Source organism: Malaclemys terrapin, chromosome 17, assembly GCF_027887155.1.
Source record: "Malaclemys terrapin pileata isolate rMalTer1 chromosome 17, rMalTer1.hap1, whole genome shotgun sequence".
NCBI classification, from domain to species: Eukaryota; Metazoa; Chordata; order Testudines; family Emydidae; genus Malaclemys; species Malaclemys terrapin.
The window spans coordinates 529,805-552,331 of record NC_071521.1 but is presented as its reverse complement, the minus strand read 5'-3'; the positions used below and the strand labels follow the sequence as shown (position 1 = coordinate 552,331).

The 22,527-nt window shown below is 42.5% G+C and overlaps 1 protein-coding gene across 13 annotated transcripts in view; it reads left to right on the top strand.

Annotated features, from left to right (window-relative positions):
• The window catches only part of RALGPS1 (Ral GEF with PH domain and SH3 binding motif 1), a 377,097-nt gene extending 357,423 nt beyond the window's left edge, over positions 1-19,674 (top strand). For all 13 annotated transcript variants that reach the window (XM_054007752.1, XM_054007749.1, XM_054007751.1 and 10 more), the window contains 7 exons: positions 437-488; positions 1,321-1,401; positions 11,036-11,141; positions 12,820-12,912; positions 13,121-13,226; positions 15,116-15,207; positions 15,681-19,674. In XM_054007752.1, the coding sequence (XP_053863727.1) occupies positions 437-488; positions 1,321-1,401; positions 11,036-11,141; positions 12,820-12,912; positions 13,121-13,226; positions 15,116-15,207; positions 15,681-15,710 (560 nt within the window). In that variant the 3' untranslated portion in view covers positions 15,711-19,674. The remainder of the gene's footprint in view (positions 1-436; positions 489-1,320; positions 1,402-11,035; positions 11,142-12,819; positions 12,913-13,120; positions 13,227-15,115; positions 15,208-15,680) is intronic.
• Positions 19,675-22,527: the final 2,853 nt, after the last annotated feature.

Genomic DNA, 22,527 nt, shown 5'->3' with positions numbered 1-22,527 from the left:
TGTTACAAATTCTGTTGCTTGATAAAAAGACAGTGACTGTCATCTCTAATAGCTTTATTTTAATTTTTAAATGTTAGGTAGAAATAATCCAAGGTCACTCTACAGGCCTGACTTTTTTCTGTCTTCCTGCAGTATTGAAGTTCTGTAGGAATAGCAGCAGCATGAAAATCAAAACAAAAGGACACATTTAAACATTGTATATTTAAAATCATTAGCAGCAACCACCTATTCATCGGAACTACATAGTGACAGGAAGGAGCATGCAATCTATTTCTGAAGTCAGATTTTATCCTGATCTCTAAAGATTGGAACTTTCAGACCTAGCTTCAGTTATCAGTTTCCATAGTACTGTGTCAAAATTCTCCTAGTGATTCCACATTCTTGCAATTTTAATTTTCCTTGAGCTTTTCACTTATCTATATTCTTCCTTTTCTAGGAAGTAGTGAAAGTTCAGAATTTAGTGAGGAGCTGTCTTCAGGACTTGAAAGGTGAGTTATAACTCAGTGTCTTCATTTTTCCTCACTCAATACCACATAAAATCATTAAGGAGCTAATTGTTTTTAGTGGCTAAGAAACTGTTACAATTGCCAAAACAAGGATATTCCAGTAACAGCAAAAATTCTGAATCAAGAGATCCTTCTCAAATAATTGATAACTAATTCTTAGGAAGAGAAATGAGAAACATTTTGAAGAAATGCATCATAAAAATATATATTTTGGATTTAGACTATTCAAAATACAAAACTGCTACTCAACATCAGTGGCAGAATCTAAACGTATAATTGTAATTTGATTACTACCTTGTAATCAAACTTAGGTTTGTGTGGACCATACTGTTGAAGGGTCTTTAATTTAGCAGAGAAAAGCAGAAGGAGATCCAATGGCTGGAAGGTGAAGCTAGGCAAATTCAAACTAAAAAATAGTGCAAATTTTTGATCCTGTGAGGGTAATTAACCATTGGAACAACTTAGTTGATGGATATGGGGGCTTCTCCATTACCTGGAGTCTTTAAATCAAGTTTGAATGTCTGTGTGTAGTATTCAGCCTCAACCTGGATCTTCCCCTATGTTTGGTCATTCACAAAGATTCATATTCCATAAAAACATTTTGCACTTCTTTCAGATGTTGGAAATACTTGTTTTTATTACAAACATGAAAATTAAATCTTTTCCATTTCTGAGTAAATACAGATGCCTTGTAGTTTTACTTAGAGATTTGTATCATATGTCTCTCTCACTTTATTCCTTATATGTTTTGAATGGATGTTCACCACTGCATTTATGGTATTAGAAAAGAACTCATGTTTAAATTTACAAACAGGGGTCGGCTGTATGCCACGCTGGGGCCTAACTGGCGGGTACCAATTCGGAATTCTCCCAGAAGTCGAAGCTGTGTCTACAGGTACAATTAGGTGGTGGGTCTGTTTCTCTCAGCATGCATTGATGAATTCTCATTTGAGACTCTATATTTTCCTTAAGTAAACCAAATTCATCTTGTCCCCAAAAATATCACTGAGTGAACAAACTAACTCATTGGGTCTCTTTTTTCCTTCCATTTCTGCACAAAACGCCCATTGAGCTAATATAAGCTGTATGTGCTTAGCCAGGGGAGAGAAGAATGTTTAGATTCAAACAATAATACATCTGGCTTCCAGGCTTTAGAAGCTGATTGGTGTGGGCTTCTATGACATTGCATAAGCATGTTTGTCATGAAAGCTGGATGTTTTCTTTCTTAATTTGGGTTTTTAAATATTAAAAAGGAAGTTAAAAGAATGGCTTCTTGGTCCTTCTGTATAATTTATTTCCTGAATTAAACTAGAAATACTTTTCACATATTGTCTGTTTAAGTCAGATAGAATATAGTGTAGGGTTATAATATTTCAACAATCAAAAAAGAGGACACGGGGTGCCGCCCTAGCCCCGCCCCCTATAACTTCCCGCCTCCCTCAGAATTCCCCTACCTGTCCCCTGACTGCCCTCTCCTGAGACACCCCCCACCCTAACTACCCCCAGGACTCCACCCCCTATCTAAGTCTCCCTGCTCCCTGTCCCCTGACTGCCCCAACCGCTCTCTACACCCCCTTCTCCTGACAGCCCTCCCCAGAACCCCTGACCAATCTAACCCCCCTGTTCCCTGTCCCCTGCCTGCCCCAACCGCTCTCTACACCCCCTTCTCCTGACAGCCCTCCCCAGAACCCCCGACCAATCTAACCCCCCTGTTCCTTGTCCCTTGCCTGCCCCAACCGCTCTCTACACCCCCTTCTCCTGACAGCCCCCCCCAGAACCTCCGACCAATCTAACCCCCATTCCCTGTCCCTTGCCTGCCCCCCTCGCCCCCACCAGGCCGAGGGAGAGCTGCGAGCTCCACGTGCAGCCAAACACTGGCACTGCTCTGCGGGGGAGGAGGGAGCGGGGGAGGGGGAGGGACTTTGGCTGCTAGAGGCCCCAGTGGTTGCGAGTGGCTTTCAATCAGGCCCAGGCGTCCAATCAGCTGCACCGCACTCTGCATCAGGGGAAGGGGGAAATCCCGGACATTTCTATTTTATTAGAAATCCCCCCCAGACGGCCATTTAAAGCTTAAAAATCCGGACATGTCCGGGGAAACCCGGATGGATGGTAACCCTAATATAGTGCATTGTACTGATTTTTGTACAACAAAGCTTAGCTTAGGCCTTCAGTAAACTATATGGAACATCTGCAAAGGAGCATGCAACACACCCTCCCACAAATCTTATTCACCTGTATACCTCACAAGCATCATACAATGTGGTAGGTAAGACTGGATTCCTGTCCCCTCTATGGTACTGCTAAGCAAATTTCTCCAGTTCCAGTGCACTGGGCGTGCACACACCTAAGTGGAATACACAGCTGCATCTATTTGCAGAAGAAACAGGTAAAATAATAGAAATAACAAAAAGGTGAAATTTATTACTTCAATGGAAGTAGGATCAAGTCCTAGACTTTTCAGGAAGCCAAATGCTCTACTTATAGGCCAAGGAGAGACAAAATACAGATTTACTTAAAGTTGTAGCCTTGAGAATCATCCATTACATGTGAACCTCATCTGTACTCAAAGTTTTAACATGAAACTCCCTAAGTTTTGCTGAAAAGTTCCCTGATTGCAGGAAATGGAAATATTCATATAATATGTAAATCTGACTACAGACACCTGAGCTGGGCTAGTAAAATTTTGACAAACCTCTGTAACTGCAGGAAGGTAGCAGAGGGGATTGTGTTGATCCTATGGCTCAAGATTAAAATACAAAATGAGGAAAGTGGTGATGACCTGTTTTAGAAATGCCCCAAGCGATCTCAGGATCACCATCTCTTAACTGCTCCAAGGCATAACCAATGGGATACAGTGTTTTAGTGCTTAAATACAGATAGAAATGATCACTGATTGCCATTACAGGGACTAGTGGAGACAACTATTAATATAGCTGCTTTTGGAAAATACGCTGGGGCTTGTACATGTATGTTTGAGGTATCTGCTTCTGAAAACCACAGACTAATTCAAAGATTCATAGGAGTCAGAGGTATTAAAAAAAAACAAAACAAAAAAACCTATAAAAGAACTAATAAATCACTTCTAGTCCATCCCCTGAGGAGTAGGGAAGGACTGTTCACCACAGTACATCTTCTCATAATTTCTTTCTATCATTCCATTACAATGATATGAGTGCTTTGGCCAGTCTTGCTTTATTGGGGGCTTCCCCCACTTCCTTTCAGAGGCTCTCAGATACTACAGTGATGGGGGGGGCAGGTTTTTTGGTCATATAAGTACCTAGAGAAGAGAGAGTTCTGGTGTCAAGCCATTCCTGTTGCCAAGAAGACTTTGCATTCTAAATTTTCCTTTTCTTATTTTATTCCATTACTTCTAGTTATACCCACTTATATCTCCTAAATAATTCCTGCCTTTGAAAATACATTCCCTGCATTGGCCAGGATCTGAACTAGATTGTCTGCTGGGGGTTTTCACTTCTGATTTCTTGGATTCTTTGATGCTATAATGCACGTTGTTCAGTTGCCTTTATGAGGCATTTTCAGGTACATTTTATTTCCTTGTGAAAATACACTTAATGTATGTGTGTTTCTTGGAACACTTGTTTATTTGTCCCACACAAGACAGCTTAATTTTTCCAAATAAGCATTGAGTCATTCAGTTGGTGAAACATTCTTAGAAGCTTTATAATAGAAATTAAAGTCACAGAGGAGGAAAGGATGTTAAATGAGAACAGCAACTAGACTCTACCCCAGGGGTGGCAAACTAAGGCTCAGGGGCCACATCCGGCCCTTCAGATGTTTTAATCTGGCCCTTGAGCTCCTGCCGGGGAGCAGGGTCCTTGGCTTGCCCCGCTTTGCGTGGCTCCTGGAAGCAGCAACATGTCCCCCCTCTGTCTCCTACGCGTATGGGCAGCCAGGGGGTTCTGCACGCTGCCTCTACCCCAAGTGCCGCCCCTGCAGCTCCCATTGGCCAGGAACTGCGGCCAATGGGAGCTGCAGGGGCGGCACCTGCAGACAGGGCAGGGCGCAGTGCTGCCTGGCCGCACCTCCACATAGGAGCTGGAGTGGGGACATGCCATTGCTTCTGGGAGACTCCTTGAGGTAAGCACCGCCTGGAGCCTGCACTCCTGACCCACTCCAGTGCCCCAAGCCCCTGCCCCAGCCCTGATCCTCCTCCCGCCCTCTGAACCCCTGGGTCCCACCCTCCTGCTCCCCAGAGCCCACACCACCAACCGGCGCCCTCACACACCCGCAACCCACACCCCAACCCACAGCCTGCTCCTGTACCAAATTCGTGTTATATCAGGTCACGTTATATCAGGGTAGAGGTGTATTACTTAGTTTCTTTTCTCTCACCCCATTAGTCAATATGCTTTCATTAATGCCTTTTGATTTCTGAAGTCATTGTCATGAGCTATTGTGGGGCTTTTATGTTGCCACAATTCCATACTGTATTTTGCCAGACTCCTGAATTATTTCTACATTGCACTAGGATAAAACTCCAAATTATGTGTTTTCCCTCAAACTTCTGGAATGTTTTGGCCTCAATATTTACTCTGATTTTTAAGCCGTGGGAGCAGAGCATTCTGTTCATCTATTGACCTCTTCCCCAGCATCAAACATGTTTCCAGTAGTCAATGCCATTGCCTAACCTCTAGGAGCAGTCCACAACATTTAGGAGTCACTTTTGGATGCACCAGGCTTAATTCTTCACTGCCTGCCACCTTGTGTTGTTAGTTGCACCTGTGCAAAGTAGGTATACAAATCCTGTTTTAAAACTATTTTGCAAGACAGTGGAGAATATGGTCCATTGAGTAGTGCTTTAAATACAGAGGGGACAAAAGCCAGACTGGGGTGTGTGTGGAAAGGAGTAGATTGGGGCAAGGAATCTGGTAAGACTGGGACTGGCGTGCGGGAGAAGGAGACTGGGACTGGGACCAACAGGCAAGAGCAAAGAGACTGGGAGCCGGGAAAGGAGATTTGTATCTGGTAAGGAAAACTGGGAGGAGGGGGACCTGTGAGCCAGTTGGCTGGATAGGGGGAAAATGCTAAGATTGGAAGAGTTGGGGGAATGAGGGAGATTGGGACTGGATGAATAAAGAGACCGAGACTAGGAACTAGTGCAGGGGTGGGCAAACTTTTCGGCCCGAGGGCCACATCTGTGTATGGAAATTGTATGGCAGGCCATGAATGCTCACGAAATTGGGAGTTGGGGTACGGGAGGGGGTGAGGGCTCTGGGATGGGGCCAGAAATGAAGAGTTCAGGCTGTGGGAGGGGGCTCTGGGCTGGGGTTGCAGTGTGGCTTGCGGGTGCAGGGGGTGAGGGCGGTGCAGGAGGGTGGGACACTGGAGGGGGTCAGGGGTGCAGGCTCCGGGTGGTGCTTACCTCAAGCAACTCCTGGAAGCAGCAACATGTCCCCCCTCTGGCTCCTACGCGGAGGCACGGCCAGGTGGCTCTGCGCGCTGCCCTGTCCGCAGGTGCCACCCCTGCAGCTCCCATCGGCCGTGGTTCCCAGCCAATGGGAGCTGCGGGGGTGGTGCTTGGGACAGGAGCAGCATGCAGAGCCCCTTGGCTGCCCCTACATGTAGGAGCCAGAGGGGGGACATGTTGCTGCTTCCAGGTGCCGCGAGAAGCCACGGTACTCGTGGAGCGGGGCAAGCCCTGGACCCCGCTCCCCAGTAGGAGCTCAAGGGCCAGATGCGGCCCCTGGGCCTTAGTTTGCCCACCCCTGAACTAGTGTGAGAGAGAACAAGACCAGGGGATAGCTCTGACCAGGGCTGAGATGCAGAGGAAAAACAGGGACTGGTTAGACAAAGAGACTGGGACACTGAGCCAGAGAGGGGAGCTGGGTCAAGGAGCTTGAAAGAATCTGAGATTGGACAAAGAGGATAGGAGTGGGAATTAGTGAAGCAGGGGAACAACTGGATGAGGAGCCAGCAGTGGAGAACTAGGACTGGTTCTGTGGAGGCAACAGAAGAGACTGGGACTTGGACAGTGAGCCTAGAGGAGAAGATTAGGACTGGCTGGGCAAAGGGACTCGGATGAGAAGCCTGAGGAGTGGAGACTAGGACTGGAACTGGAACAAAGAGACATGGGTGGGTAAGAAACAGGACTAGGGCAGGGACAGGTTGGAGGGGGATGAGGCAGAAGGGGGTCAAGTTTGGAAGGAACAGGCAGAAGAGTCTGTGGCCACTAGAATGCATTCCCCTCCAGAACCTGAAGTGGAACCAATATTCCTTACCTTTTTTCTGTTTGCAAATATCTGTGAAACACACTGGGAAAGCGTCCCATCCCCCTCTTGTTCACCTCTGGTCTGTGTTGTGGATCTAAATGTTCCAACTACACTGATGAACTATGTGGTGTCGATATGATGGAATTTCTGTTTTTTTCCATTTGCTTTTTTAAAAACCTAGGAAATTACACACACACACCTATGTTAAAAGAACATCATTGTGGTCACAAAGTTAGGCACATAAAAAGTTAAAGTTAGGAGACGATGGAACCCAGGAAACTACAGACCAGTTAGTTTAACTTCTGTGCCAGGGAAGATAATGGAGCAAGTAATTAAGGAAATCATCTGCAAACACTTGGAAGGTGGTAAGGTGATAGGGAACAGCCAGCATGGATTTGTGAAGAACAAATCATGTCAAACCAATCTGATAGCTTTCTTTGATAGGATAACGAGCCTTGTGGATAAGGGTGAAGCGGTGGATGTGGTATACCTAGACTTTAGTAAGGCATTTGATACGGTCTCGCGTGATATTCTTATCGATAAACTAGGCAAATACAATTTAGATGGGGCTACTATAAGGTGGGTGCATAACTGGCTGGATAACCGTACTCAGAGAGTTGTTATTAATGGTTCCCAATCCTGCTGGAAAGGCGTAACGAGTGGGGTACCGCAGGGGTCTGTTTTGGGACCGGCTCTGTTCAATATCTTCATCAACGACTTAGATATTGGCATAGAAAGTACGCTTATTAAGTTTGCGGATGATACCAAACTGGGAGGGATTGCAACTACTTTGGAGGACAGGGTCATAATTCAAAATGATCTGGACAAATTGGAGAAATGGTCTGAGTTAAACAGGATGAAGTTTAACAAAGACAAATGCAAAGTGCTCCACTTAGGAAGGATAAATCACTTTCACACATACAGAATGGGAAAAGACTGTCTAGGAAGGAGTACGGCAGAAAGGGATCTAGGGGTTATAGTGGACCACAAGCTAAATATGAGTCAACAGTGTGATGCTGTTACAAAAAAAGCAAACATGATTCTGGGATGTATTAACAGGTGTGTTGTGAGCAAGACACGAGAAGTCATTCTTTCGCTCTACTCTGCTCTGGTTAGGCCTCAGCTGGAGTATTGTGTCCAGTTCTGGGCGCCGCATTTTAAAAAAGATGTGGAGAAATTGGAAAGGGTCCAAAGAAGAGCAACAAGAATGATTAAAGGTCTTGAGAACATGACCTATGAAGGAAGGCTGAAAGAATTGGGTTTGTTTAGTTTGGAAAAGAGAAGACTGAGAGGGGACATGATAGCAGTTTTCAGGTATCTAAAAGGGTGTCATAAGGAGGAGGGAGAGAACTTGTTCACCTTAGCCTCTAAGGATAGAACCAGAAACAATGGGTTTAAACTGCAGCAAGGGAGGTCTAGGTTGGACATTAGGAAAAAGTTCCTAACTGTCAGGGTGGTTAAACACTGGAACAAATTGCCTAGGGAGGTTGTGGAATCTCCGTCTCTGGAGACATTTAAGAGTAGGTTAGATAGATGGTCTAGACAGTATTTGGTCCTGCCATGCGGGCAGGGGACTGGACTTGATGACCTCTCGAGGTCCCTTCCAGTCCTATAATCTATGAATCTATGAATCTATGAATTAAGGTTGTTTGTATAACCTTAATTCAGTCATTTATGCATATGCATTATGAGACCGTCTTTAATTACCATGTTATCATGTAATTAAAGACTATTTTCTCCACAGGAACCCTGCCTTGTTTAGGACCTGCTCTGGGATGAATCAGGATTGTGTAGTAAAGGAAACTTTTGTCTATAGGCCTCCTCCCTCATTTGTTGCAGCAGTTGGAAGGTGTAGTGAATGAGGCAGGGTCTGCAGGAAAAAGGATTGTCTCATGGTTAAGGCAGGCGAACACTGCTCTGGAGAACCGGACTGTATCCCTGCCTCTGCCATAGCGTTCCTATGAGATGCTGGGCAAGTCACTTAAACCAAATTTTTCACAGGTAGTCACTAATTGTGTGTGGAAATTGAACAAGATTTTAATTATAAATTTAGTGCGTTGATTATTTTTATTTTACCTAATGGATTTAGACCAACACAAAAGGGAACCAATCCAGGTGTCAAAATGACACTCCATGGATATAATTTGATAAAGATAAGAGAGAGCCCCTTTTCCTTCCACTTCCATCCATCAGAAATGATCCAGAATTTCAACTAAGGTTATCTAATCCAACACATATAATGTATGGAAGGAAAAAGGGTATACAAGTAACAGCCAGTATTCTGTAATGATAAAGTTATGGAAATTAATACCATCAAAGAACTAATGGGGATTATTAATATACCGATGTTGGTTTATTTGCAACTAAAGCATTATATCAAATCCCATGTAGGAAGCCCAAGTTGCAGGTGACCATTAACAAGGCTAGAAATATTAATTATGGTAAAGGCCACCTCAAAGGGCTTGATCCTTTTTTCATGATATAACAATTTACTGATGGATCTAAAAGAGAAGATAACCTTTATGGGAAAAATAGGAAAATAATCTAAAAACAGATGTCACTTTGGGGCAATGGGAAAAATATATGGAGGAAGGCCAAAAGATTACTACAAAATACGTTATTGGTGGTACCTCATACCATTTAAGTGAAGTAATATATATATATAAAATGGAGAGGATGGAGAGAAATAAGGACCTTTCTGCATATATGCTGTGAATGCCCTAAGATAATAGTATTTTTGGAGAAAATAACAAATAGAATTTTTAAGGTAACTAAAGTGAGGCCACCCACAAAACCCATAGTGAGTCTATTAGGTAACATTTTAAAAGAGGTTACTAACTTGGAGTAGGGTTCCTTGATAACACAATTGCTGCTAGCATCCAGCTGTGTAATAGCTCATTTTTGGAAAAAGATAGATGCCCCATCGTTAGTGGCAAAGAGAAATAAATTATGGGAAATCCTTTCAATTAAAAAAAATGATGGACAGCCTTATGTCAGGCTCAAGGAGATTTTATATTATGTATGACCATTTTTGGAATCTGAACAAAATAAATACATCAATAATAAGTTACTAAACACAGATGGGACTTTTAAAGGTAGCAAATACAGGTTATGAATAGGAGTTGTTAATACTTGTATGGAAAGTTTATTTATGTTAATAATGACAAAATAAAACTTTTTTTAAATAGATGAGAAAATTGATATGATTTGCCTGTTATGGGGGTATCACAAAGCAAAATCTTCTATCTCAGGTTAAAAATCATCTTGTAGTTGTTACTGGCAAATCTGGGGATGGACTGTAGATATATAAATTGTGTGTAATCTACATACAAATCCATCATAAACTGTAAGCTTTGGGGGAACAGTGTCTTTCACTATTTTTTGAAGCACCAAGAACTCTGTCAATACATTATGTAATAATAGTTGATAAACATATTCAAACATTAATTATAAATGGCAATTGATTGCAATGTGGAGAAGGCAGCAGTGTGTATCTTAGTGGTCACTGGTTTTTTAGTTTGCTTAATAGTTACACAGAGTAGAACTGTACATGTAGTGTGGTCAAATTTTCCAGTGACAAATCATCTGCAAAAAGATTTTTTAACATGCTTATTTCTCTACAGTTTGGCTTTTTTAATTCAAACAGTTTCAAACATGTCACTAATCTATTTTGAATGTTCGCAGATACCATTGCTGCTTTACACCTATGGTAAAATACTTTTGATGTGGCCAATATATTTTTTCTTAAAACAGAGGCACTAGCTATTTGGGTTCTTAAAGATGCCCTGGTACATTCTGCACGAGTGAGGGCATGTCCTGGTGGCCTGATTTAATTCTGAAATTATGATTTAAGTATGAAAATACATTATTTCCATCAGATATTCCTCCTGTAGTTTCAGTTGGATAATTTATTCTTCACTTTCTGTCATATAAAAATATATAGGTTGCATATGTGTGTAATTAGAAACTATGCACAGTAAGAGAACTACCATGAGTCCTGTTTTCTGGATGAAAGGTCATTATTTCTAGGCTTACCACTATGTAAATCAAACATAACTCAGTATAACATGTAGCACTAGATTTCTCCTGTTTCCTGAAATCTATTAGAATTTTTCAGATAACCTGGTTATTTTGTTTAGGTATCTGAAACATACATGCTACAGAGCCAAGTTTCGATGATTCTATATATGCAATAGCAACCACTGCATGGAAAACTTCTATAAAGAATAAATTTTATTAAGAGCATTATTTGTTCCTGTTTGTCTGTGCACCTAAATGTGATAGTGTTTGTCGCTTCAGCCCAACAGGGGCCTGGAGCTGCACATTAGGGAGTTCAACAGGAGTCATTACCATGGAAGGGCCTTTAAGAAGGAAGACGTTACTAAAGGAAGGCAGAAAGCCTACAGTAAGTTGGACCTTTACTGTGATCTTAATTTGATAATGGCTATTATTGTTTGCATTGTTAGCTTTAGATTGCAGTACAATGCCAAACAAGGCAAGGCAGTTAATTCTGTTCCAGGAAACTGAACAATGTTTTGCTACAAAATCACTTTCTATTAAAACATAAGACACAAAATATTTCCTTCTCTCCCAGCATCCGCTCTGCATCAGTTCTTTCCCCATGTACTTGTACGGGACACCACAGAGGATCAGAAGAGGAACTCTGTGTAGTATCAGCCTCTGTAAAGGCCTGTCAGCATCCATTTCTGTGGGATCCCTCTCCTCACATTCAGATCCCCTCACATCAGTGGGAGGGCTTTGTGTCCTGTTGCAAGCAGGACACAAAGGCTGAATGGCTCTTCAGGAGGCTCAGGTAGTATTGCAGAGAACCAGCTCTCTGCACAAGCATTATGCCATAGATTCACAGGATTCCACCGGCCTCAGTCTCAGGCCCTCTTTGGGATGGGAGAAAATGATGCAATGGAAATCCCATGGTTTACCTTTGATCCTCTTACAACTTTTTATTTGGAGCTTCATGGTTTAGTCTTAAGAGATTTGAAGAACTGTTGAAATAACCTTGTAATTAGAGTTGTGCAAAACTATATGGCTGAAACTTAATTTAACCAAAAAAAAGTAGATTCAGATCAACCAAAACATTTTGTGAATTTGCATCAATTTCAGCACATTTTTTGAATAGAAGAAAAAAATTGAAAATGTCCAAATGACTTATTTCAACACTCCCAGAACAAGATGTTTTGATTTTTTTGGCTAGATTCATAAAAGGGTGGTGGAGAAGAAAGAGGAGGGGATGGTGGTGCATCCCTTATACCAGTTGCCCAGTAATTAGGAAACTCACCTCGGATATGGAAGACCAGGGTTCAAGTCCCTGCTCCAGAGCAGGACCAGCCTATTGGCTATTCTGGGGTGGGCTCTTATATCAATCTCTTTTGTTGAATCTGTTCCACTTTGTATAAATACAGTGAGTGAGAGTAACTCTATAGCCTAGTGATTAGGGCACTCATCGGGGAATGCGGGGTGTCACCCAGGTTCCAGTCCTTGCGCCAATTAATATTTAATTATTTGTACAAAGTGAAACAGTTTCAACAGGAGAGAATAAGACCACAACTTCCGCCTCAGTTTTGTGAACGGTGCCCAGGTTTCCTTGTGAATTTAGGTCTTAATTTCCTTTGTTTTTATTTAAAAAACAGATAAAAATGCCTAAAATCAAACCAAAACATTTCTTTCGATCTGAAACAAATTTTTTCTGACTTTTTGATTATAAGTAATTTTTTAGAATTTTTGGCTAATCAATTGTGCTGACCAAACATCAGAGGCAGGTATAAGATATGCCCAGCAGAGGGCAGTACAATGCTCTGCACTGAAAGGAACAGCCCTGAGATTTCTAGAGGAGACATTAGGATAATGTGAATTTTCTTTGATGTATCTTGCATTCTCATAGACAGCAGCCAGAGCCTAGGGAGCTATACTGATTTACACCAGCTGAGAATCTGGCCCCAGCTCCCTCCTCCTATTAGCTTCCCCACTTTAAACAGCTAATTCTAATACTTAGTTGTTAATTCATTTTCAGAGTATCTGAAATTAATACACTGATATTTTTACCAATTTTCTTCTTTCTTATTCAGCTCTCCTCATGGACTAGATATTGGGTTACACTTTCGGGATCAACTCTTCTCTACTTCGGAGCAAAGTCATTAAGAGGCACAGAAAGAAAACATGTAAGCAAAGTATATTAAATTGTTCTAGAAAACAAACCATTCTTTAGACGTATCATCCTCATGAGCAGGACTGGCAATGTGCATTCGAAAAGTGAATATGGTCACTCCCAGCTAGCACATTTGTCTGCTCTGTTTTCATGGTTAGAAGTCAACCCAGTGTATAATCATGCTACTGCTAATTGTAACTGATCTGTCTGTCTCTCTCTAGTATAAATCTACTGCTGGTAAAAAAGTCTCTGTTGTGGGCTGGATGGTGGCACTGCCTGATGATCCTGAACATCCTGATATTTTTCAGCTAAATAACCCTGACAAAGGTAGATGCTACATTATACTCGGGGAATGGGGTAATAGCATTTAATATGTTAAGTTTACATTATTTGCAATATTACATGCTCAGAAAGTTAAGGAACCAGATTTTCAAAATAGGATACAGTGGGAGATGCATGCATCTGCAAAAAGCCAATGTTTGCATCTTGCCAAATGATTGGGGGAGGGTGCATTTTGTGAGTTTTGCAGGAACTCTTGGTATTAGTGTGAGGTCACTTGCATTCCCTATTCTCTATAGGTATGTCTACACTGCAGTTAAGCACCTGCAGCTGGCCCATGTCAGCTGACTCAGGCTTGCAGGGCTCAGGCTATGGGCATGGGCAGCGCCAGACCCCCAGTTGCAGGGTTTTGGGGGGAAGTTTTTGATTTATTATGCCCCTGCAGGTTCCAGGGCAGCTGAGGAGGCAGTATGTGCTACTGCATGGGGCATAGCAAAAGCTTCTTCCAGAGAAAAGAGACGCATGCTTTTCTCCTGGTGCCTTGGGGTCTGGGGAGGGGAGAAGCAGTGTGGCTGCAGATGAGCTCAAGACTTCAGCCAGCTGGGGCTCCTCCAGGCAGGTGGGGGGAGCGGCTTGGGGCTTTGGCCGACTCGGGGCTCCTTCGGCTGAGGGGGGCTCTCGGAGTTCCAGCCACCAGTGTAGGGAGGGTCTCAGGGCTTCGCCTGGCTCAGGGTTCCTCCAGCTGAGGGGGGGTTTCGAGGCTTCTCTGGGTGGGAGTGTCTCAGGGCTCCTCCCACCACAGGTGGGTGGTCTTGGGGCTCCAGCCATGCGGGCTGGGGGTGGAAGGGGCAGGGCTAGGGCTAGCCTCCCCGAAGGGGGGCTCCACCCACCACCGATGGCTATGTGGCTGTTGAATTGCAGTGTAGACGTTGGGGCTCAGGCTTGGAGGGTCCCAGAGCCAAGGGTCCAGCCCAAATCTGAACATATACACAGCAAGTTTTAGCCCTGCAGCCAGAGGCCCTGTCACCTGACCTGGGCCAGCCCAGGACATGCTGCATATCTTTTATTCCAGTGTAGATGTACCCTATGGGGTTTTTTTTGTTCCAAATGGCTCTCTCAAAGTCACTATGTCCTTCAAATATGACTTCTGTAATCCCTAGATAGTCAGCTTCACTGTAAGCGCTGATTTATGAGGCTTCTCCAAACATTGAAGTATTTATAAAACCATTTACTTAGATTTTTAACCATCATCACTCAGCAGATACTTCAAATGTTCAAAAAGTTTCTAGCATCAATGTGCATCATGGGAGTCTCTATAGAAAACTTTGAAGTTCTCCTAACATGTCACGTCTTCCTTTATTTCAATGAGAGGTAGTGATGAACATGAGCTGCACATGCTGCATCTCTCTCCTGTAGAATACAATGAATGAAATAAGTCTGACTTCAAGAGAAAATTCAGGGAAGGGCAATGCTAACCTGAGGAATGAAAGAGACCAACAAGCAGACGCTGGAAAAGCTAAATTTGCAAACAATAGTGCATCCATGAAAACGATTGAGGGGTGAGGTATATAAACGCTAGTAGGAATGAAACAAAGTATAAAACAAAGGAGATTGGAGTGGATGCCCAGATTGGTCTTACTGTCTTTGGTTCTATGGCAGTTTATTTTTACTGCCATGTGCTCCTCTCAGGTCTATTGAATATGCATACTATCTTCCACCTCCTACCTGGGGGGTGCTGGGCACATATTCCTCATAGCCCATCCTCCCTGCCAGGGACTGCTGTGTGTGGTAGGAGCAGTTTGGGTATTTGAAGACCAAATTAATTTTCCCATGTACGTTACACTCTTGGCTTCTACACTAAATGATTATAATGTAGCAAAGCCAAGTGTCTGTTTGTCAAAACCTGAGGGATCCTGATTTTTGTTTTAATTTTGTAGGCAATATTTACAAGTTTCAGACTGGGTCAAGGTTTCATGCAATACTGTGGCACAAGCATTTGGATGATGCATGCAAAAGCAACAGGCCTCAGGTAAGGCCATGAAAATGTCTTTTCCAACCAGTTTCTCCCTTACATTCCAGGAAACTCCTACATAGAGGATGCCGCTTTCTAGCCTGTATGGGCACCTCAAGGATACACAGACAAGCTCATCAGGGCATATTTATAGCAACCCTTTTTGCATATTGATCAAAGTTTTGCAACAGGTGTGAAAGGCAAGATTTCAAATTCTAGAATACCCACAAAAAATCTGGTAATGATGAATTTGTGCAGCTCTAGCCATAAGTCTCCGTGCCCCTTACTATGTCATGTTTTTCTCTCCGAAGTTATGGTACAATGTCCTGCTACTAGCTTGCAGAGTCAGCCTCATGCAGAGCCTGTTTAAGGGACTGATTGCATTGCTGGCACTTGGCAATAAATGGAAATAATAATACTATGGGTTGACACTTCAGTTTCCCCTTGCCACAGGAACTTTACATTGCTGACTAATTTACATTCTCTTCCAGGTACCTGCTAACCTTATGTCATTCGAATAACTTGCATCAGTATGTGATGTGACTTCAAGTGCCAAACTGTAGGATGGGAATATCTTTCCCTTAGGAGAAGGGGAGAAGGAGCTCCCTAATGTGAGCCAGCTGCCCCAGACGAGATTACTTCAGCACTTTTCTATGTAACTTGAAAGTGATTTTGACACAGCTTTTAAAAGCAGAAAGTGAATGTTGTCCTTAGGACCAGATATAGTCTCATGCACTGAACATAAGTAGACAATTTAGACAGACTGAAGATGAGTCCTGACTGATGCAGGATCCTGGAAACCTTGACTTTAACTTTGTGGTCACAAACTGCCCTGGACTAATGTTTGACCACAAACTGTGCATCACATCTTCTGCCTATTCTTTTTTAAACTGTTCTTTTTATTGTTAAGCTGCTTTATGTGACTGAAGAACATTTAGCCCATGTTGGGTTTTCAATTCTTTCTAATGCACAAAATGATTGACAGTGTTAACTTGCTGCAAAGTGTCAATTAGAATAGAAAATTGTGGAACAACATTTTTATAACCTAAGTGCACTGAGTTGCTTGGCAATGTGGTTGCCTCAGATTTTGTATCAAATCTCTGGACAATTCTGCAGTTCATATTTGAGCTATTTGGGAAATGTGTATTTTGGCACAAGATAAATAGTTTAATTTAGTATTTCTTTCACTTGAATATTGTACTTTTAAATATAATTTAAAGGACGAGTGAATGGTCCATTGCTATTTAAATTCACTTTGTTACAGCTTTTCTTGGGTTTTCTTACTCCTAAGGATAAATTGGCCTTATTTTCCCCTTCACAATGGGTGCTATTCATCTAAAATCCCTAGCTCCGTGGATGCAGGTATTTGGATCTTCCCAGCCACCTCCTGACTCCTCAGAATGGCTGAACTTTCCACTCACTGTTCCACTCTCATGTGGATGATCCAGTCCCACTCAGCAGCTGCATGTGCACACACATCACCTGGTAGACAGAATAACACCACTAGTACTTCTATCATGAAGGCCTCTGTTCCTCTGAAATCATGATGGAGGTGAGATCTAGGCTGGACTGATTGGTATACCAGGAGCCACCAACCCAGTATCCTGGAAAGAGGAAATGAACCGAATGTAAGAGACCCTTCTTGCCAGGAGAAACCTCCTGCTTCTCTTTTCCCAGGTGTGCCTTAGCACTACCTGCTGGTCAGAGCTTTCTGCTATTCTCACCTTGATTTCAGAATTCTTCACATTTTAGTCACATCCTTCTGCTGGTCAGTGTTCAGGCTTTCATCCATCAAGGATGAATCATTGCATGAAGCTCCCACCTGACTTTCAGCTAGGCTTTCAGATGCATTGGTCATGGCATTAAAAACCCTCACTCTGCAGCTCCCCAAGAATGAGCCAAAATGGTGAGCTAGGTGGGAGAGTGCTGTGATTCGACCACAGGCTTGCAGACCATGAAAGACCAGAAATAATTTTGGATGAACAGAGTCCTACATCAAAACAAGTGCCCAGTCATTGGGATATTCTGTTGATCTCACATAATCTTGATTTTGCAGCAGATTTTTTTTTAATTTATCTTACAAAAATACCTTACTTGTAATGCTGAATTGCTGTTGACTATAAAAATGATTTTTAACTGTCTGCGTCACAATCCTGAGACTGAAACTTGGTATGTGACAAGAAAAATAGTTCCTACTGATTCCTGTAGGGAGAGACAGGGCAAGTATCAGAATTCACACAGATTTGACATCAGACTTCTTTGATGGTTCAAGAGATCTTCAGTGGGATAGAGGAGTGGCCAAAAAATATCTTTTTGCTTTTTTAGCAATCCAAAAATTAGTTGAAGTAGTGACCTGATAACAGCATCTGTATATCCAAGAATGGAATTTTCAATAGTTAGATCTAACACAGAGGATTTTTAGGATGATGATGCTGGTGAAATTCTGTCAGCATGTTACTGTTGCCCAACTATTTGGAAATGAAATCTTCTGAATTGTCCTCCCAGACAGAGAGATGCATGGATGGTTGTGGTGAGAGGTGAGTTATACATTTAGACTATTTCTGAGGATGCAGGTATTCTCTAGACTGCCATTCAGATTCATTCATAGGTGCATGTACGTGTAGTGTGTGTCTGTACGCATATCTAATCTATCTGCAGCATCCAGAAGGTTGAACCATCTGAAACAGCATTATTGTAAAGTTATATGTCTGACCTAAACCCTCAAATGCTAAGAGTAAAAGCTGAAGATCTAACTTGCCATCCCCTTATGCAGAATTCTTATAAAATAGAGCTGCTGGAGTGGTGCCTGTAGCTAAAATGTCCTTGGATTTCTGTGTTTAAGCCAGAGCTAGAATGCAATGCCACATACAATGCTGTTGCTTTTTCAATTGTATTTAAAGACAACACTTCCTCCACATACATAACATGTATTCAAGCATCCTGAATTCCCACTTTGCCAATGGATCATAAAGGTTTTTGGAACTTCCAGGACTACTGGTTAGAATGTAAAGTGGCCCACCTGGTACAATAAATTTGGAAGGTGACAGATCAAGAAACCAAACTGTTCTCTTAAATAAGTATGCATTTTGCCATCATGGGCATCGGCCGGCAAAGATTTATAAAGGGTCTTGTGACAATTTTAAAAATAGGAGGGACTAATAAATGCATTGCCAACAATTAACAGTGTACTTGTATTTTCCAGATTGCCAACCAAATGAGTGTTTAGGAGGATGAGGATAGTATAGGTACAAGTAAATTGTGGCCTCAAACATCGAAGTTTAAAATGCTCATTTGCCAGAACAGAATTTTTAAACACAGCTAATTTCAATGGTTCTGCAAAAGCTCTGATACGTACTCATATAGTGCTTTTATACACTAATCATGCCCAGGTGAGACCATAACAACTACAACTATCTTGTTCTGCTCTATTGGGATGTGGGTGATTCCCCTGTGCAGGGATCTTGTTCCACAAATCCTACTGAAATCCTTGCAGCAAAACAATCTGCAAATGCTCAGTTACCCCATTAATAAGAGAACAATTTGGTCATTGTTAAATATAAAATTAATTTAAAATTGTAACAGTCATTGACCTGACATCCATATTAGGAGGCTAAGGAGATGTCTAAAGCCATTTTTAGATGTAATGCGAAAGGGGAGAAACAGCTAATTGTCACTTCCTTTTTTTCCCACCATGCTTGTAATGCAAATTAAAAGTAATGGATGTTGTGGCTACGGAGACTGTGGACCAAGGTGACACTCACAGTTAACTGATAGGCTAGAAATGGCAAAAGCTGGAACCTGTTTAGATCTTGAGGGCTTGTAGAATTCAAAGCCTTGTTGAACATTTTAGGTGTTATTCCATGCAGGGCAGGGAGGTTTTTCATCCTTAGAAAACATCATCTTTCTCAAGGAAAGCCCTTTAGAAGTTGGCAGTGAAGGAGGGATTTGATAGCAGCCTTCAACTACCTGAAGGGGGGTTTCAAAGAGGATGGAGCTCGGCTGTTCTCAATAGTGGCAGATGACAGAACAAGAAGCAATGGTCTCAAGTTGCAGTGGGGGAGGTCTAGGTTGGATATTAGGAAACACTATTTCACTAGGAGGGTGGTGAAGTACTGGAATGGGTTACCTAGGGAGGTGGTGGAATCTCCATCCTTAGAGGTTTTTAAAGCCTGGCTTGACAAAGCCCTGGCTGGGATGATTTAGCTGGGGTTGGTCCAGCTTTGAGCAGGGGTTTGGAGTAGATGATGTCCCTTCCAACCCTGATATTCTATGATCCTATGATACAGAAGTTCCAAACATCTCCAGGTCCCTTCACCTGTATAGCAAACCCCTACAAAGATAGGAGTTCAAACGTGAAAGAAGGATATGCTCTGAACTATTTGTGGCGTGAATGAGAGAACACACACAATAGTGACTCTGATATCCAGGAGTCTCTCATACTGCCATGGATGGAAAGTGTGTGTGTGTGTGTGTGTGTGTGTGTGTGTGTGTGTGTGTAACAAAACCCTCAAAACAATGTTACTCGAGACCTTCAGTAATTTGCATTTTGAAAGTTTTTAAAGAATTGGTAAAATGAATGCCTGAGCTGATCACCAGTTGCAGAGTAGATAGTATTATGTAAAACAGAGCTGAACATGGCAATTGTGTAGTTTTGCCTTGTGCAATATCTTAAAATTCTTGCAGAGTATCACAATAATTGTGGTATTGCTGTGTAGCATTTGAAAACATAAAATGAATGTGAATGATAGAACAGTAGAGAGATGGCATCAGCTTAATCCTTTTTTAAATAAATTAATGTTAAATACAAAAAGTATGAATTCTTACTACTGATTTTTTGGGGACTCAGTATCTGGCACCTTTAATGTGATTTAAAAGCTCCTGTTGAATTAATAGACATTGCATATTGGTACTGATTAAAATATCACCTCTATGAAAGGATATCATAAACCTTGTAAGTGTTATTAATCACAAAGTAAGACTTTAGCTGTTTAGTAAAAACAGACCTTTTTAGTCTATTTTTCAGGATGACTAATTTCAGACTTGTGAAGATATTAGATATATTTCAGGCAATATTTATTATTAATTTATTAGTGTGTGTAATTTTAAAGCAATTTAGTGCCAAAATGCATGTTTGTCCAATTAGCACTCAATTAAGGCATCGACAGAAGTTTTCAATATACAATCCATTTGTCGCATTACAATGTAAACCAATTTCTATATTAGTTTGTTTCTTGTGAACACTGTTGCGCTATTTTTTGGCCGTATTTTTCAGCAGCCCACTGCATGCCATTTGTGTACAGACTTTCTATAACTTTTGTGAATTGTCTCACCCATAATAACCACTGAACTTTTAACCCCTTGTGTGGGAGTCTTTAGGTTTTTGGCAAAGTATTTTGTTACCTCAGTCTTGTATCAAGTTGCTGTATTTCAGCTTGTTACATTGATTATGATTGTTTCACTAATTAAATACCTTAATGTAAAAAAATTGTATAACAAACAAATGCATTTGGTTGTGAATCTTTCAGATTGTTAACAATACCATGTATTGTCAAGAGTAGATTTGAGGTACACGTTGAACTAGAACTTCTCACTTCAAGCACATCAAACTGTGCTTTGTTTGTGATTAAACAATAACATAGTTGGACACTACATTTTATAGTTTATAAAGCAGATGTGACAGGATCAAAATGTGTGGCAAAGAAAAAGGAAAATCCTTCCAAACCTCTAATCTATGTGAGGTTGTTCTCTCTTTTTTCTTACAAATCGGGGCTTTAGATAAACAGATAAAATTCTGTAGTCCCTTGTTAAGATCTGTCTGTGCCCAGAAGTAGAGACAAGCCCATGACTTTGGCAGGGTAACAAGCCTTGTGGATGGGGGGAAAGCGGTAGATGTGGTATATCTTGACTTTAGTAAAGCTTTTGATACTGTCTCGCATGACCTAGGGAACAACAAACAACTGGGGAAATGCAACCTAGATGGAGGTATTATTAGGTGGGTGCATAACTGTTTGGAAAACCATTCCCAGAGAGTAGTTATCAGTGGTTCACAGTCATGCTGGAAGAACATAATGAATGGGTCCCCGCAGGGATCAGTTCTGGGTGCGGTTCTTTTCAATATCACTGTAATAGGATTGGGACTCATCACCGCAGCGCCTCCTCCTAGTCACTCTGGGAATTAGCTCTGTCCAGAGGAGCGCCCCCTCCTGGTGGTGTCCCATCTGTTATCTTGCCCTCGGTTGGCTTCTGAGCCCACGTCGCTCACCAACTCGCGGCGTCCTCTTCGGGACCACTGCCCTCCAGCAGTGCCCCTCAGTCCTTCCACACCCCCTTCTGGGGGGGTCAATCAGAAGTCTCTATGTTCCAGCCACTGTGGTCAACCACACACCCCAAAGTCTAATTCCTCCCATCAGGGATCTGGCGTGGTCTGTAATAGCCGCTCCCTACGGCCAATAGCTAGATATACTGCAAGGGAATAGGGGGGGACCCAGGCCTGCCCTCTACTCTGGGTCCCGACCCAGGGACCCTCGGGCAACAGCCTCGCTGTCCTCCTTCTCTCCCCTCGTCTGTCCGCTTCCCCTACGGCCCCTTGCACCCGCTAGGCCCTTCCAATCAGGGCCTGCAGCCTGGCAGGCCTCAGGCTAGAGCTCCCTTCTGCTCCCTGAGCCTGGCCAGCACTGCGCTGTCTGCGGTGCTAGTCTCCCAGTTTGGAGATAGACCTTCCCCTCTCAAAGGCCTGGGACAGACTGACTGCTCGCTCCCTGAGCAGCCTTTTATAGGGCTGAGCCTGGCCCTGATTGGCTCCCAGTAAGCTCTTCTCCCATTGGCTGTACATCTGCACAGACCCACTGGCCTGCCACAGCCCGTACCTTCCAGGCGTGGGGCAGCCGCCCCATTACAATCTTCATCAGTGATTTAGATAATGGCATAGAGAGTACACTTATAAAGTTTGTGGACGATACCAAGCTGGGAGGGGTTGCAAGTGCTTTGGCGGTTAGGATTAAAATTCAAAATGATCTGGACAAACTGGAGAAATGGTCTGAAGTAAATAGGATAAAATTAAATAAAGATAAATGCAAAGTACTCCACTTAGGAAGGAACAATCAGTTGCACACATACAAATTGGGAAATGACTGCCTAGGAAGGAGTATTGCGGAAAGGGATCTGGAGGTCATAGTGGACCACAAGCTAAATGTGAGTCGACAGTGTAACGCTGTTGCAAAAAAAGCAAACAACATTCTGGGATTTATTAGCAGGAGTGTCGTAAGCAAGACACGAGAAGTAATTCTTCCACTCTACTCCACACTGATTAGGCCTCAACTGGAGTATTGTGTCCAGTTC